General features: G+C 54.1%; 1 protein-coding gene across 1 annotated transcript in view; it reads right to left on the bottom strand.

Annotated features, from left to right (window-relative positions):
- CREB3L1 (cAMP responsive element binding protein 3 like 1) overlaps nucleotides 1-16,313 on the bottom strand; it is a 267,754-nt gene that overhangs the window by 40,348 nt on the left and 211,093 nt on the right. The window contains exon 4 of the mRNA XM_078684394.1: nucleotides 10,597-10,669. Coding sequence (XP_078540520.1) covers nucleotides 10,597-10,669 — 73 coding nt within the window. The remainder of the gene's footprint in view (nucleotides 1-10,596; nucleotides 10,670-16,313) is intronic.

Raw genomic sequence — 16,313 nt, 5'->3', positions numbered from 1 at the left:
CATCACTCTACTCTCACCCTCGTGTGCAGCTTGCTCTCTCTCTCGCATGCTTCTACCCAGCCCGCTCGTTACCCTCGCCCTCGTGCGCTGCTTGCTCTCTCTCACTCTCTCGCATGCTTCTACCCAGCACTCTCATCACTCTACTCTCACCCTCGTGTGCTGCTTGCTCACTCTCACTCTCTCGCATGCTTCTACCCAGCACTCTCATCACTCTACTCTCACCCTCGTGTGCAGCTTGCTCTCTCTCCGCGCATGCTTCTACCCAGCCCGCTCGTTACCCTCGCCCTCGTGCGCTGCTTGCTCTCTCTCACTCTCTCGCATGCTTCTACCCAGCACTCTCATCACTCTACTCTCACCCTCGTGTGCTGCTTGCTCACTCTCACTCTCTCGCATGCTTCTACCCAGCACTCTCATCACTCTACTCTCACCCTCGTGTGCAGCTTGCTCTCTCTCCGCGCATGCTTCTACCCAGCCCGCTCGTTACCCTCGCCCTCGTGCGCTGCTTGCTCTCTCTCACTCTCTCGCATGCTTCTACCCAGCACTCTCATCACTCTACTCTCACCCTCGTGTGCTGCTTGCTCACTCTCACTCTCTCGCATGCTTCTACCCAGCACTCTCATCACTCTACTCTCACCCTCGTGTGCAGCTTGCTCTCTCTCTCGCATGCTTCTACCCAGCCCGCTCGTTACCCTCGCCCTCGTGCGCTGCTTGCTCTCTCTCACTCTCTCGCATGCTTCTACCCAGCACTCTCATCACTCTACTCTCACCCTCGTGTGCTGCTTGCTCACTCTCACTCTCTCGCATGCTTCTACCCAGCACTCTCATCACTCTACTCTCACCCTCGTGTGCAGCTTGCTCTCTCTCCGCGCATGCTTCTACCCAGCCCGCTCGTTACCCTCGCCCTCGTGCGCTGCTTGCTCTCTCTCACTCTCTCGCATGCTTCTACCCAGCACTCTCATCACTCTACTCTCACCCTCGTATGCTGCTTGCTCACTCTCACTCTCTCGCATGCTTCTACCCAGCACTCTCATCACTCTACTCTCACCCTCGTGTGCAGCTTGCTCTCTCTCCGCGCATGCTTCTACCCAGCCCGCTCGTTACCCTCGCCCTCGTGCGCTGCTTGCTCTCTCTCACTCTCTCGCATGCTTCTACCCAGCACTCTCATCACTCTACTCTCACCCTCGTGTGCTGCTTGCTCACTCTCACTCTCTCGCATGCTTCTACCCAGCACTCTCATCACTCTACTCTCACCCTCGTGTGCAGCTTGCTCTCTCTCTCGCATGCTTCTACCCAGCCCGCTCGTTACCCTCGCCCTCGTGCGCTGCTTGCTCTCTCTCACTCTCTCGCATGCTTCTACCCAGCACTCTCATCACTCTACTCTCACCCTCGTGTGCTGCTTGCTCACTCTCACTCTCTCGCATGCTTCTACCCAGCACTCTCATCACTCTACTCTCACCCTCGTGTGCAGCTTGCTCTCTCTCCGCGCATGCTTCTACCCAGCCCGCTCGTTACCCTCGCCCTCGTGCGCTGCTTGCTCTCTCTCACTCTCTCGCATGCTTCTACCCAGCACTCTCATCACTCTACTCTCACCCTCGTGTGCTGCTTGCTCACTCTCACTCTCTCGCATGCTTCTACCCAGCACTCTCATCACTCTACTCTCACCCTCGTGTGCAGCTTGCTCTCTCTCCGCGCATGCTTCTACCCAGCCCGCTCGTTACCCTCGCCCTCGTGCGCTGCTTGCTCTCTCTCACTCTCTCGCATGCTTCTACCCAGCACTCTCATCACTCTACTCTCACCCTCGTGTGCTGCTTGCTCACTCTCACTCTCTCGCATGCTTCTACCCAGCACTCTCATCACTCTACTCTCACCCTCGTGTGCAGCTTGCTCTCTCTCCGCGCATGCTTCTACCCAGCCCGCTCGTTACCCTCGCCCTCGTGCGCTGCTTGCTCTCTCTCACTCTCTCGCATGCTTCTACCCAGCACTCTCATCACTCTACTCTCACCCTCGTGTGCTGCTTGCTCACTCTCACTCTCTCGCATGCTTCTACCCAGCACGCTCGTTACTCTGGCCCTCGTGTGCTGCTTGCTCTCTCTCTCTCTCTCGCATGCTTCTACCCAGCACGCTCGTTACTCTCGCCCTCGTGCGCTGCTTGCTCTCTCTCACTCTCTCGCATGCTTCTACCCAGCACGCTCGTTACTCTCACCCTCGTGCGCTGCTTGCTCTCTCTCACTCTCTCGCATGCTTCTACCCAGCACGCTCGTTACTCTGACCCTCGTGTGCTGCTTGCTCTCTCTCACTCTCTCGCATGCTTCTACCCAGCACGCTCGTTACTCTGACCCTCGTGTGCTGCTTGCTCTCTCTCACTCTCTCGCATGCTTCTACCCAGCACGCTCGTTACTCTCGCCCTCGTGTGCTGCTTGCTCTCTCTCTCTCTCTCGCATGCTTCTACCCAGCACGCTCGTTACTCTCGCCCTCGTGCGCTGCTTGCTCTCTCTCACTCTCTCGCATGCTTCTACCCAGCACGCTCGTTACTCTCACCCTCGTGCGCTGCTTGCTCTCTCTCACTCTCTCGCATGCTTCTACCCAGCACGCTCGTTACTCTCACCCTCGTGTGCTGCTTGCTCTCTCTCTCTCTCTCTCGCATGCTTCTACCCAGCACGCTCGTTACTCTCACCCTCGTGTGCTGCTTGCTCTCTCTCTCTCTCTCTCGCATGCTTCTACCCAGCACGCTCGTTACTTTGGCCCTCGTGTGCTGCTTGCTCTCTCTTTCTCTCTCTCGCATGCTTCTACCCAGCACGCTCGTTACTCTCGCCCTCGTGCGCTGCTTGCTCTCTCTCACTCTCTCGCATGCTTCTACCCAGCACGCTCGTTACTCTGACCCTCGTGTGCTGCTTGCTCTCTCTCTCTCTCTCGCATGCTTCTACCCAGCACGCTCGTTACTCTCGCCCTCGTGCGCTGCTTGCTCTCTCTCACTCTCTCGCATGCTTCTACCCAGCACGCTCGTTACTCTGACCCTCGTGTGCTGCTTGCTCACTCTCTCGCATGCTTCTACCCAGCACGCTTGTTACTCTCACCCTCGTGTGCTGCTTGCTCTCTCTCTCTCTCTCGCATGCTTCTACCCAGCACGCTCGTTACTCTGACCCTCGTGTGCTGCTTGCTCACTCTCTCGCATGCTTCTACCCAGCACGCTCGTTACTCTGACCCTCGTGTGCTGCTTGCTCACTCTCTCGCATGCTTCTACCCAGCACGCTCGTTACTCTGACCCTCGTGTGCTGCTTGCTCACTCTCTCGCATGCTTCTACCCAGCACGCTCGTTACTCTGACCCTCGTGTGCTGCTTGCTCACTCTCTCACACGCTTCTACCCAGCATGCTCGTTACTCTCGCCCTCGTGCTCTGCTTGCTCTCTCTCTCACATGCTTCTACCCAGCAAGCTCGTTACTCTCGCCCTCATGTGTTGCTTGCTCTCTCTCTCGCATCCTTCTACCCAGCACCCTCGTTACTCTTGCCCTCGTGCGCTGCTTGCTCTCTCTCTCACATGCTTCTACCCAGCAAGCTCGTTACTCTCGGGCTCGTGCGCTGCTTGCTCTCTCTCTCACATGCTTCTACCCAGCACCCTCGTTACTCTCGGGCTCGTGCGCTGCTTGCTCTCTCTCTCACATGCTTCTACCCAGCATGCTCTTTACTCTCGCCCTTGTGTGCTGCTTGCTCTCTCTCGCATGCTTCTACCCAGCACGCTTGTTACTCTCGCCCTCGTGTGCTGGTTGCTCTCTCTCTCACATGCTTTTACCCAGCCCGCTCGTTACTCTTGCCCTCGTGTGCTGCTTGCTCTCTCTCACTCTCTCGCATACTTCTACCCAGCACGCTCGTTACTCTCACCCTCGTGTGCTGCTTGCTCACTCTCTCACACGCTTCTACCCAGCAAGCTCGTTACTCTCGCCCTCATGCGCTGCTTGCTCTCTCTCTCACATGCTTCTACCCAGCATGCTCGTTACTCTCGCCCTCGTGCTCTGCTTGCTCTCTCTCTCACATGCTTCTACCCAGCAAGCTCGTTACTCTCGCCCTCATGTGTTGCTTGCTCTCTCTCTCGCATCCTTCTACCCAGCACCCTCATTACTCTTGCCCTCATGCGCTGCTTGCTCTCTCTCTCACATGCTTCTACCCAGCAAGCTTGTTACTCTTGGGCTCGTGCGCTGCTTGCTCTCTCTCTCACATGCTTCTACCCAGCACCCTCGTTACTCTTGGGCTCGTGCGCTGCTTGCTCTCTCTCTCACATGCTTCTACCCAGCACGCTCTTTACTCTCGCCCTTGTGTGCTGCTTGCTCTCTCTCGCATGCTTCTACCCAGCACGCTTGTTACTCTCACCCTCGTGCGCTGCTTGCTCTCTCTCACACGCTTCTACCCAGCACGCTCGTTACTCTTGCCCTTGTGTGCAGCTTGCTCACTCTCTCGCATGCTTCTACCCAGCACGCTCGTTACTCTCGCCCTCGTGTGCTGCTTGCTCTCTCTCACTCTCTCGCATGCTTCTACCCAGCACGCTCGTTACTCTCGCCCTTGTGCGCTGCTTGCTCTCTCTCTCACATGCTTCTACCCAGCAAGCTCGTTACTCTCGCCCTCATGCGCTGCTTGCTCTCTCTCTCGCATCCTTCTACCCAGCACCCTCGTTACTCTTGCCCTCATGCGTTGCTTGCTCTCTCTCTCACATGCTTCTACCCAGCAAGCTCGTTACTCTCGCCCTCATGCGCTGCTTGCTCTCTCTCTCGCATCCTTCTACCCAGCACCCTCGTTACTCTCGGGCTCGTGCGCTGCTTGCTCTCTCTCTCACATGCTTCTACCCAGCACGCTCTTTACTCTCGCCCTCGTGTGCTGCTTGCTCTCTCTCGCATGCTTCTACCCAGCACGCTTGTTACTCTCACCCTCGTGCGCTGCTTGCTCTCTCTCACATGCTTCTACCCAGCACGCTCGTTACTCTCGCCCTCGTGTGCTGCTTGCTCTCTCTCTCTCTCGCATGCTTCTACCCAGCACGCTCGTTACTCTTGCCCTCGTGCGCTGCTTGCTCTCTCTCTCACATGCTTCTACCCAGCAAGCTCGTTACTCTCGCCCTCATGCGCTGCTTGCTCTCTCTCCCGCATCCTTCTACCCAGCACCCTCGTTACTCTTGCCCTCGTGCGCTGCATGCTCTCTCTCTCACATGCTTCTACCCAGCAAGCTCGTTACTCTCGCCCTCATGCGCTGCTTGCTCTCTCTCTCGCATCCTTCTACCCAGCACCCTCGTTACTCTCGGGCTCGTGCGCTGCTTGCTCTCTCTCTCACATGCTTCTACCCAGCACGCTCTTTACTCTCGACCTCGTGTGCTGCTTGTTCTCTCTCACACGCTTCTACCCAGCACGCTCGTTACTCTCGCCCCCGTGTGCTGCTTGCTCTCTCTCTCACATGCTTCTGCCCAGCAAGCTCGTTACTCTCGCCCTCATGCGCTGCTTGCTCTCTCTCGCATCCTTCTACCCAGCAGCCTCGTTACTCTTGCCCTCGTGCACTGCTTGCTCTCTCTCTCACATGCTTCTACCCAGCAAGCTCGTTACTCTCGCCCTCATGCGCTGCTTGCTCTCTCTCTTGCATCCTTTTACCCAGCACCCTCGTTACTCTCGGGCTCGTGCGCTGCTTGCTCTCTCACATGCTTCTACCCAGCACGCTCTTTACTCTCACCCTCGTGTGCTGCTTGCTCTCTCGCATGCTTCTACCCAGCACGCGTGTTACTCTCACCCTCGTGCGCTGCTTGCTCTCTCTCACACGCTTCTACCCAGCACGCTCGTTACTCTCGCCCTCGTGTGCTGCTTGCTCTCTCTCTCTCTCTCTCGCATGCTTCTACCCAGCACGCTCGTTACTCTTGCCCTCGTGCGCTGCTTGCTCTCTCTCTCACATGCTTCTACCCAGCAGGCTCGTCACTCTCGCCCTCGTGCGCTGCTTGCTCTCTCTCTCACATGCTTCTACCCAGCAAGCTCGTTACTCTCGCCCTCATGCGCTGTTTGCTCTCTCTCTCGCATCCTTCTACCCAGCACCCTCGTTACTCTTGCCCTCGTGCGCTGCTTGCTCTCTCTCTCACATGCTTCTACCCAGCAAGCTCATTACTCTCGCCCTCATGCGCTGCTTGCTCTCTCTCTCACATCATTCTACCCAGCACCCTCGTTACTCTCGGGCTCGTGCGCTGCATGCTCTCTCTCTCACATGCTTCTACCCAGCACGCTCTTTACTCTCACCCTTGTGTGCTGCTTGCTCTCTCTCGCATGCTTCTACCCAGCACGCTTGTTACTCTCACCCTCGTGCGCTGCTTGCTCTCTCTCACACGCTTCTACCCAGCACGCTCGTTACTCTCGCCCTCGTGTGCTGCTTGCTCTCTCTCTCTCTCGCATGCTTCTACCCAGCATGCTCATTACTCTCGCCCTCGTGTGCTGCTTGCTCCCTCTCACGCATACTTCTACCCAGCACGCTCGTTACTCTCACCCTCATGTGCTGCTTGTTTTCTCTCTCTCGCATCCTTCTACCCAGCAGGCTTGTTACTCTAAACCTCGTGTGTAGCTTGCTAACTCTCTCACATGCTTCTACCCAGCACGCTTGTTACTCTCACCCTCGTGTGCTGCATGCTCTCTCTCTCGCATGCTTCTACCCAGCACGCTAGTTATTCTCTCCCTCGTGTGCTGCTTGCTCTCTCTCTTGCATGCTTCTATCCAGCAAGCGAGTTACTCTCACCCTTGTGTGCAGCTTGCTAACTCTCTTGCATGCTTCTACCCAGCCCGCTCATTACTCCCACCATCGTGCGCTGCTTGCTCACTCTCTCGCATGCTTCTACCCAGCACGCTTGTTACTCTCGCCCTCATGTGCTGCTTGCTCTCTCTCTCTCTCGGATGCTTCTACCCAGCACGCTTGTTACTCTCAACCTCGTGTGCAGCTTGCTAACTCTATCGCATGCTTCTACCCAGCACGCTCATTACTCTCGTCCTCGTGTGCTGCTTGCGGATGTATGTCGTTACAATGCATGCTTTTTCCACGCATGCCTTTACAACTCAGGTTTTACAACGCAAGTCGTTACAACGACTTGCGTTGGGGGGCGCTGGATACTGAATAGTTTAATTTACTATTCCAACTCCAGTCCCCGTGGATAGTAGGGAAGGTGTTGGATAGTAAATTAAAGTATTACCTATCCTACAGCGCGCCCCAGCGCAATTCGTTGTAACGAATTGCGTTGTAAAAATTGCGTGGTAAAGGTAGTACGTGGTAAAAGTTGCGTTGTAAACGCTGTTTACGGCTGCTTGCTCCCTCTCTTGCATACTTCTACTCAGCACGCTCGTTACTCTCACCCTCGTGTGCTGCTTGCTCTCTCTCGCATCCTTCTACCCAGCACGCTTGTTATTCTCTCCCTTGTGTGCTGCTTGCTCTCTCTCTCGCATGCTTCTATCCAGCAAGCGTGTTACTCTCACCCTCGTGTGCAGCTTGCTAACTCTCTTGCATGCTTCTACCCAGCATGCTTGTTACTCTCACCCTCGTGTGCTGCTTGCTCACTCTCTCACATGCTTTTACCCAGCCCGCTCGTTACTCTTGCCCTCGTGTGCTGCTTGCTCTCTCTCTCGCATGCTTCTACCCAGCACGCTCGTTACTCTCGCCCTCGTGTGCTGGTTGCTCTCTCTCTCCCACACGCTTCTACCCAGCACGCTCTTTACTCTCGCCCTCGTGTGCTGGTTGCTCTCTCTCTCCCACACGCTTCTATCCAGCACACTTGTTACTCTCGCCCTTGTGTGCTGGTTGCTCTCTCTCTCACATGCTTTTACCCAGCCCGCTCGTTACTCTTGCCCTCGTGTGCTGCTTGCTCTCTCTCTCTCGCATGCTTCTACCCAGCACGCTCGTTACTCTCGCCCTCGTGTGCTGGTTGCTCTCTCTCTCCCACACGCTTCTATCCAGCACACTTGTTACTCTCGCCCTCGTGTGCTGGTTGCTCTCTCTCTCATATGCTTTTACCCAGCCCGCTCGGTACTCTTGCTCTCGTGTGCTGCTTGCTCTCTCTCTCGCATGCTTCTACCCAGCACGCTCATTACTCTCGCCCTCGTGTGCTGGTTGCTCTCTCTCTCCCACACGCTTCTACCCAGCACGCTCGTTACTCTCGCCCTCGTGTGCTCGTTGCTCTCTCTCTCCCACACGCTTCTACCCAGCACGCTCGTTACTCTCGCCCTCGTGTGCTGCTTGCTCTCTCTCTCCCACACGCTTCTACCCAGCACGCTCGTTACTCTCGCCCTTGTGTGCTGGTTGCTCTCTCTCTCCCACACGCTTCTACTCAGCACGCTCGTTACTCTCGCCCTCGTGTGCTGCTTGCTCTCTCTCTCCCACACGCTGCTACCCAGCACGCTCGTTTCTCTCGCCCTTGTGTGCCGCTTGCTCTCTCTCTCTCACATCCTTCTACCCAGCACACTCCAATTCCTCTCCTTCCCCCACCAGGCTTTATTCTAATTTTAGTCCACTCCCGCTGCCCACTCCCCATTGCTGGTCTCCCCAAAAGTCTCTGCCCTTTTTTTCCTAAAATGTAATTCTTTCGCTGAGGCTTCAGATTGCTGCCTTACCTAAAGCATGTGTGGAATTTGTTTTTTAGGTCTAGCCTTTTCCATTCCGAAGGAATGGGAAATGTAGAGAATTCAAGTGCTCAAAATCCTCGTGAAACCAAGGGCTTTTTGGTGCGGTTTTCTTTGAGTTCACGTGAATCACGTGACCAAACAAGCACGCGCATCAGCCTCCCTCCCTCCCTCCTAATTGCATTTTGTTCACGGCCGCACAGCACATCAAAGGGCTTCACCCAGCGTGTGCTGTGCGGCTTCTCCTCCCCTAATTATTCATGGCTGGCCGGTGGCCGGCCGTACTTTCAGTTTCCCGGCCGCTCTTGTTGCTTGCGCTGTCTTTCCTTCTCACGCAACTCCCTCTTCTCCCCCTCCCCCACCACAGATCGCTTCTAGCGGCCACCGCGCTTGATCGCAATCACTTTTACTTTCGCAGCCAATGCTTGTTCCTTTCGTCCCCTCACCACCCCGCTCTCTCGTTGTTCATGCCTTACAGTCGCTCTCGCGCACTCCCTCATGCCCTATCTTTTGCGTGTTTTAATTTCACCTAACTTCTCTGTTTGTTCCAGGTTCATAGTTTAGGTTTCGCCTTCACTTTTATCGTCACGCGCGCACCACTCGCGTCCTAAGATCTCCGTCTTGACTGACTGCCTGCTTCCCTCTTAGCAGTTCAACACTAGACCGCGCCCCTTCAGTTTATTTTTTGCAGGCGGCGTCATCCCTTCACGCTTCTCAGCTGGGCTACCCCGTCAGCCAACTTTTGCACAACCAGCATTTTCTGGTTTATGTTTGGCTGATACTTTGGACCGAAAACATTGTTGCCACATTACTTGTAGCAAACTCATACAAGACAAAAAAGTAGTAGTCTTCGTAGGAATCAACGTCTGATTCTTAGTATTCAGGAGTTGGCAACTCATTCATTAGATTTAGTCACACTAAAAAACAAGAATTGGCATAGCCAATAGGTCTCGCTTTTGGGCCCTAATAAGTATTTAGTTATGCAGCAGAATATCCTTGGTGCAACAACACCAACTGTTGCATGGCTAAACGCTTATAAGGTCCCAAATGCGAGACCTATTGGCTATGCCAATGCTTGTTTATTTACTGATGTATATTGGATTGATAAACATAAAAATAGCCCCTGCATCATTTCATAGGCGTGCGTGCATAGCGATGCGTGCACATGAATATGTCATCATGTGTGAGTGCCGAGGAAATGAAGCAGCCAGCAGTTTCATCGTCATGCCTTTTTATGTTGGTCTCGCCAAACCAAAGAGCGCGTGTGCGCTCTCTGCCGCGAGACATTTAGTTGGCTCAGAGTGCGCTCTTGCTTAGCCTAGTTTGGCTTCATTGTCAACCATGGCTAAGCACTCTAAGCCAACCTAATGTCTCGCAATAGAGAGCGCATACACACTCACTCACATTTGCTTGCTTCTTACTCTTCAGCCTCCTTAGGGGTTCCTTCCTCTTCTTGTGATTGTCCCTCCTCTGGAGCACGGACCTGTGTCTTTCCACTGCTCATTTTTCAGGTGCTACTTTTCTCATTTTGTTTAGTCACTCTAACAGAGTGCATGTGTTTTCCAACTGTCTCCCATCTCTACTCCCTCCTTCGTGCTCCTCTTTCTTGCCTTCCGTCAGTTGTCATTCCTAGTCCCTGACCACCCACCTTCCCTTGCTTCCCCCAACCCTATTACCTGTTTGCTTTCCAAGCTCCACCCACTCACCCTCTGTTATCCATTTGCTCCCAAAGCCCTGCCTGCCCCGCCTCCATTAGCATGTGTTTCCCCAGCCCTGTCAGCCCTGCCAGCCCTCCCACCGTTGTCCATGTGCTTCCCCATCAGCTTCCTGTGCCAGCCTCGCGCGCCCACCCTCTGTTGTCAGCTTCCTGTCCCAGCCCCCCTTGTCCAGCCTCCATTGTCAGCTTCCTCTTCCAGACCCTCTTTGTGTCATACAGGTACCACATAAAGAGGGGACTGCCCCCCCGACACCACATGGAGGACTTACCTGAGGGTGGGTGAATGAAATGGGGCTCGTCGTGAGGTTCATCTTTAATGGTCTGTGTCATCTCCACCGAAGCCTGTGGAGGAAGGAAAAGAGGTGATCACTGAGTGTGGAAGAGTGTGTGCTCCAAATCTGCAGGGGGGAGGACTAGAGTTTCATGATGGAAGGGCTGGTGCAAAGTCAGTTATCTTCCTGTCATGTCTGACTTTACCTCAGCCCTGCTTGTCTTTCAGAGTCAGGCAAGCATTTCTTACTGACCCCCCCAACACCACTGGCCTCTCAGTGGCAGGTGGTACGACACTTCCCTGACTCTGCCCCAGCCCTGCTGCCTTACAGAGGCACTGGCCTGTTGGGAACACTCCTGGTTTCCCTGTAGCGCAGCGCCGCCAGCTGCTCATAGGTGGGTATGGCAGGTAGTACACAAAGGAGCCTAGAGGGAAATAAAGGTATCTATGGGATAGCCCTCCACTCAACAGAACTTAATGCAAAAAATCCCTGTACCATGGACACTGGTTAGCATTCACCTAATAGGCATCAAAACACTGTTAGCCGGAAAACAATATCTTTTTAGATCCAGCCTCACCCACTATCTATTTATGGTTAGGTGTGTGCTATCTAGTGCCTGACCGTCCAAATCAAACTGCTGTTTGTAACTGCAAACGGGAGATACCAGGCAGAATTCAACTCGACAACTCCATTGATGTCTGCTCCACTGACACAGTCCACTCACCCACACTTGAAAAATAAACACAATAAAAATGTGTGGTGAAAAGGAAGGCACCTCACGGGCGAACAACCCTCGGGGCGCTTGGCAGATGTTACCAATTCCCTGCCCCTTTCTCATCATCGGTCGCCATTCCTTTTCGAAATAAAATGAGTGTCCAAAACAAAAACCCTTTCAGGTGTGCAGAAGAGCAGGTGCAAGAAAAGAAGCTCAAGGAATCGCTCCCTGATGTGACAGAAAAGAGTGATTAAAATCAGCAGACACACCAATGGTACAACTTTATTACTAGATCTGGTGTGTACTGGTGAAGTAAAAAGGCTGGTAGCTTACTATTGCGTACCATTACCTGTAACCAACATGTTCCACTGCCTTATACACTTTATGGCAGATTCATCAGGGTTCACCAATCGGTCACCGCACCAGAGTTGGACATCTTGATTATGGAAACCTCAACCATCACCACCCCCTTTTGTACTGCTTTGGCTGCCATAAGTGTGGCAGGGTATGCTCAGACGTGAGTCCCTTGCTCACTTTGCCACTGGATTCAAGCAAGCCGGTCTGAAGACGGCTGTAATGCCAGAAACCGGTCCTCGGATGCTTGTTTCCGGTCCAGGAAAGGCATGGCTTGGCAGTTCGGGCTGGCCTGTTCCCATGAGGCACAGGGTCAGACTGATTTGCATATAGCCATGTCTGAACTGGGGTGGCAGAGTAGGCTAAAGAACGGTGATGGATCAAACCCAGATCTTTTGACTGGGTGTGAGTGTTTGACTGGTTCAGATGCTACGTCCATCACCACCCCCTTTTGTACCAGTTCTTAATTTGAGGCAGGGGTTTCGGGTGCTCTGCACAGGCAGTTAATTGTCAACACCGGCACTTGTGAATGCCTGCCACACGGTGGCGCTGTTTGTCTAATTTAGAAATGAGCTCACAGATAGCTGTTTATGAAATCAATATATATTAAAAATGACCATCACCTGCCTCCCACGTCATTCTTATAGCTCTGGGCGCCTGGAATAGTCTGAATTGTTACACATGTGGGAGTGTGAGGGTTAGTAATTGTGTTTTTACTATCAGTGACCGCATGGCAGGGGCAATGTGCGGTGCGAGCTGCAGGGACCCCCTGATGAGAGCCCTGTCACTTATTTGGTTACAAATTAAGCACTGCCAGGACACCTACGTGCAGCTGACAAGCTCCTCTTTTGTGGGCGGGGCTGCGGAGCCGTCAATATCTGAGGACTTTGGTTTTGCACCTTGTAAAAGTGTAAAAAAAGAATGTCAGTGGTGTACACGCGCGACACTAACGCAGCTGTACGCTGCCCAGTATTGATGAGGCTGGCACGCAGCACTAGACTTCCTTAGTACCCCGATCTGCATGCGGGTTTGGGGTTGGAGGGTGAACTGCTGACCTGCTCCCCTGTGGTGATTCCTGGGTGGTGGGCAGTAGGCCCCCCACTCTGCCAAGCAATGTGTAGGTCTGCAGACGCAGTGGTGTTAACGCAGTGCTGCAAATGCAGTGGACCAGATGCAGTGGTGCAAACTCAGTGGACCTGATGCAATGGTGCAAGCGCTGCGCTGCAAATGCAGTGGACCAGATGCAATGGTGCAAACGCTGCGCTGCAAATGCAGTGGACCACATGCAGTGGTGCAAACGCTGCGCTGCAAATGCAGTGGACCAGATGCAATGCTGCAAACGCTGCACTGCAAATGCAGTGGACCAGATGCAATGGTGCAAACGCAGTGGACCAGATGCAATGTTGCAAGTGCTGCGCTGCAAATGCAGTGGACCAGATGCAGTGGTGCAAACGCAGTGGACCAGATGCAATGGTGCAAGCGCTGCGCTGCAAATGCAGTGGACCAGATGCAGTGGTGCAAACGCTGCGCTGCAAATGCAGTGGACCAGATGCAATGGTGCAAACGCTGCGCTGCAAATGCAGTGGACCAGATGCAGTGGTGCAAACGCTGCGCTGCAAATGCAGTGGACCAGATGCAATGGTGCAAACGCTGCACTGCAAATGCAGTGGACCAGATGCAATGGTGCACACGCTGCACTGCAAATGCAGTGGACCAGATGCAATGGTGCAAGCGCTGCGCTGCAAATGCAGTGGACCAGATGCAGTGGTGCAAACGCAGTGGACCAGATGCAATGGTGCAAGCGCTGCGCTGCAAATGCAGTGGACCAGATGCAGTGGTGCAAATGCAGTGGACCAGATGCAATGGTGCAAACGCAGTGCTGCAAATGCAGTGGACCTGGTGCAATGGTGCAAATGCAGTGGTCCAGACGCAGTGCTGAAAATGCAGCTTTTCAGACGCAGTGATCCAGGCGCAGTGGTGCAAGTGCAGTGGTGCAGGTGCAGTGGTGCAAGTGCAGTGGTGCAGGCGCAGTGGTGCAAGTGCAGTGTGGTGTAGGCGCAGTGGTACAAGTGTAGTGGTGCAAGTGCAGTGATGCAGGCACAGTGGTGCAGGTGCAGTGGTGCAGGCACAGTGGTGCAGGCGCAGTGGTGCAAGTGCAGTGGTGCAGGCGCAGTGGTGCAAGTGCAGTGGTACAGGTGCCGTGGTGCAAGTGCAGTGGTGCAGGCGCAGTGGTGCAGGCGCAGTGGTGCAAGCACAGTGGTGCAGGCGCAGTGGTGCAGGCGCAGTGGTGCAGGCGCAGTGGTGCAAGCACAGTGGTGCAGGCGCAGTGGTGCAGGCACAGTGGTGCAAGCACAGTGGTGCAGGCGCAGTGGTGCAGGCGCAGTGGTGCAAGCACAGTGGTGCAGGCGCAGTGGTGCAGGCGCAGTGGTGCAAGCACAGTGGTGCAGGCGCAGTGGTGCAGGCGCAGTGGTGCAAACACAATAGTGCAATTTTGCACTAACATTTCTGGATTCCAATGGTGGCTCCGCAGTTTTGTGCTTAAATTTGTACGAACATTTGTTGTGGCTGATCGGACGTCATCCAGTGCACTGTCGGTGGAATCGATGTGCACAGGCAGATTCCTAGTGGACTGGGGCCAATATGTGTCCCCCCACTCCCCCCCAGCTACCAGAACATGCAGACGCCTTCTTGAAACGCCCTGACCCAGAGCCCACGGCTGCACACTTTTGTACTCCTCACATGAGCTCCGGCGAGCAGCTCAAGCTGTCTCTGGCCAGACCTAAACATTCGAGCTCATGTTTGCAAAGTCAACGCCAATGCATTTAAAAAGATGGACAGGCCGACATTTGGAAAACACGTCCTAATCTTTTTGGAACTTGGCATTGCCTCAGTACGGCTTCCTTCCCAGAAATATATTTGCCAAAAATCAAAGCGATGTGTAGTTTAGGCCAATATTTTAAGTATTAAAAACAGGGGTTTCAGGCAGCAATGTCTCGCATCTGAAGCCGCTGCTCCACGGCTCATAACTCGGCCCGGCGGGGTCCGGCCCCCCTGTCTTCTGGCTTCTGAAGGGGGTTCTCTCGAAAGGCCCCAGCGCCAGATTCAAAGCAGCGGGGCTCCTGTGATTAAACCCATACTCCACATCTTTGGACAGCGAGGCCCGGCGCAGACTTTGTAACAGACCCTTCCTGGCAGCTGCCGCACTTTAATGTAAATGAGTGTGGGCCAAATATAAAAAAGCTTAACTTTCACCAAAAATAGGAACCAAAAATGTGTTTATAATAAGCGCAGTAAAAGTCTTCTGGGCACCAGAGATGCAGAACGTTCGTTTTTAAAGGGCTGTGACTTGTTAACACTCCCAGTATTTTTAATTTACTATCTCCGACCGTGTCAGCGCAGCCCTCTGCTCACACGTTTCTGTTTTTGTCCAGGATGTATCTTTTTTCCGCCATCTGGGGTGAATCTCTCCATTTATGCATTTCCTGTCTCGTTTATGTACGGAAGGCAGGTGGGCAGAGAGTTCAGTGTGCATTCGACGGGTGTCTGGCCTGCGCAGGGTCACACTGGGAGTCAACTGGGCCGTAAGTGTGAACAGACACTGACGGGCTAGGGAAGGGTACAACAGGTGTGCGTCGGTGCGGATATCTGCAGTAGCTATGGGTTTTTTGTCTCTGCTCAAGATCACACAAAGAAACGCAACAATAGAACACCAGTGTTCACGAGGGTGCAGAGAGTACGCTGATTCGCCGGCTGCCAAAACATGCGTTTTACATCTCTCCTCAGTGATTTTCACTGGCTAAGGGTGGAGAAACGCATGCAATTTAAGGCGATGGCCAGGTCTTCAAAGCAAGGGCAGAGGGGGCCCCCGCCATCGCTGGCCTGATAAAACCGCGTCAGCTGCTCGCTCTCTGCGCTGCAGCACCCACTCTCTGTGCACAGGATCAAACGGCCTAGCGCAGGAGGGCGCGCACCTCCCACCCCCACGGGATTCTGCACTTCATTGATCACGCTCACAGTCGACGAAAGACTTGGCTGTTCTGAATTAGCTTGGCCGGGGGAACCTTACCTGTTGCCAAAAGCGCCGGGACGCCCCAAGTGGGTAGCTGTTGCGTTATATAAGCATCTTAACCCTGGGCGTAGTTCGTGAAGTAGCGCTACACATAGCTAGGCGAAGTGCACTTCGCACTACGCAAGCTACGTGTATGCTTTGCAAACTGCGTAGTGCACTGTGCAAAATGCTGTTCGCACTGATTGCACAGTGCCAGATGCTTGTCCGCACTGCGCAATCAGTGCAAACCGCATCTTGCACAGTGCAAGCGGCCGTTTTCTGCCGCTCAAGTAGATTTCTACTCGAGCTGCAGCTTTCTCAACGCAAACTGGTAGTTTCTCATCACGAGCATAAGCGACCACTCGCAATGAGAAACCTGGCCTCCCCGCGTTGAGAAACTCGCCGGGAGGTTTATTTTCCATGCTCGCGATCGGCAACTTGATGTTGCTGATCGGGAACGTGGAAAAAGTCTCACCAGGATGTCATTTTGCTTGCTCGCGGTCACCAACTTGACGTTGAGGACCGCGAACGAGCAAAAAATGACCGCTGCACTACACTACTCTACGCTACGCTACACGTGTTTGCACTGTGCTATGT

This window comes from Lissotriton helveticus, chromosome 3_2 (assembly GCF_964261635.1).
Source record: "Lissotriton helveticus chromosome 3_2, aLisHel1.1, whole genome shotgun sequence".
NCBI classification, from domain to species: Eukaryota; Metazoa; Chordata; class Amphibia; order Caudata; family Salamandridae; genus Lissotriton; species Lissotriton helveticus.
This window is presented reverse-complemented; position numbering and strand designations above follow the sequence as displayed.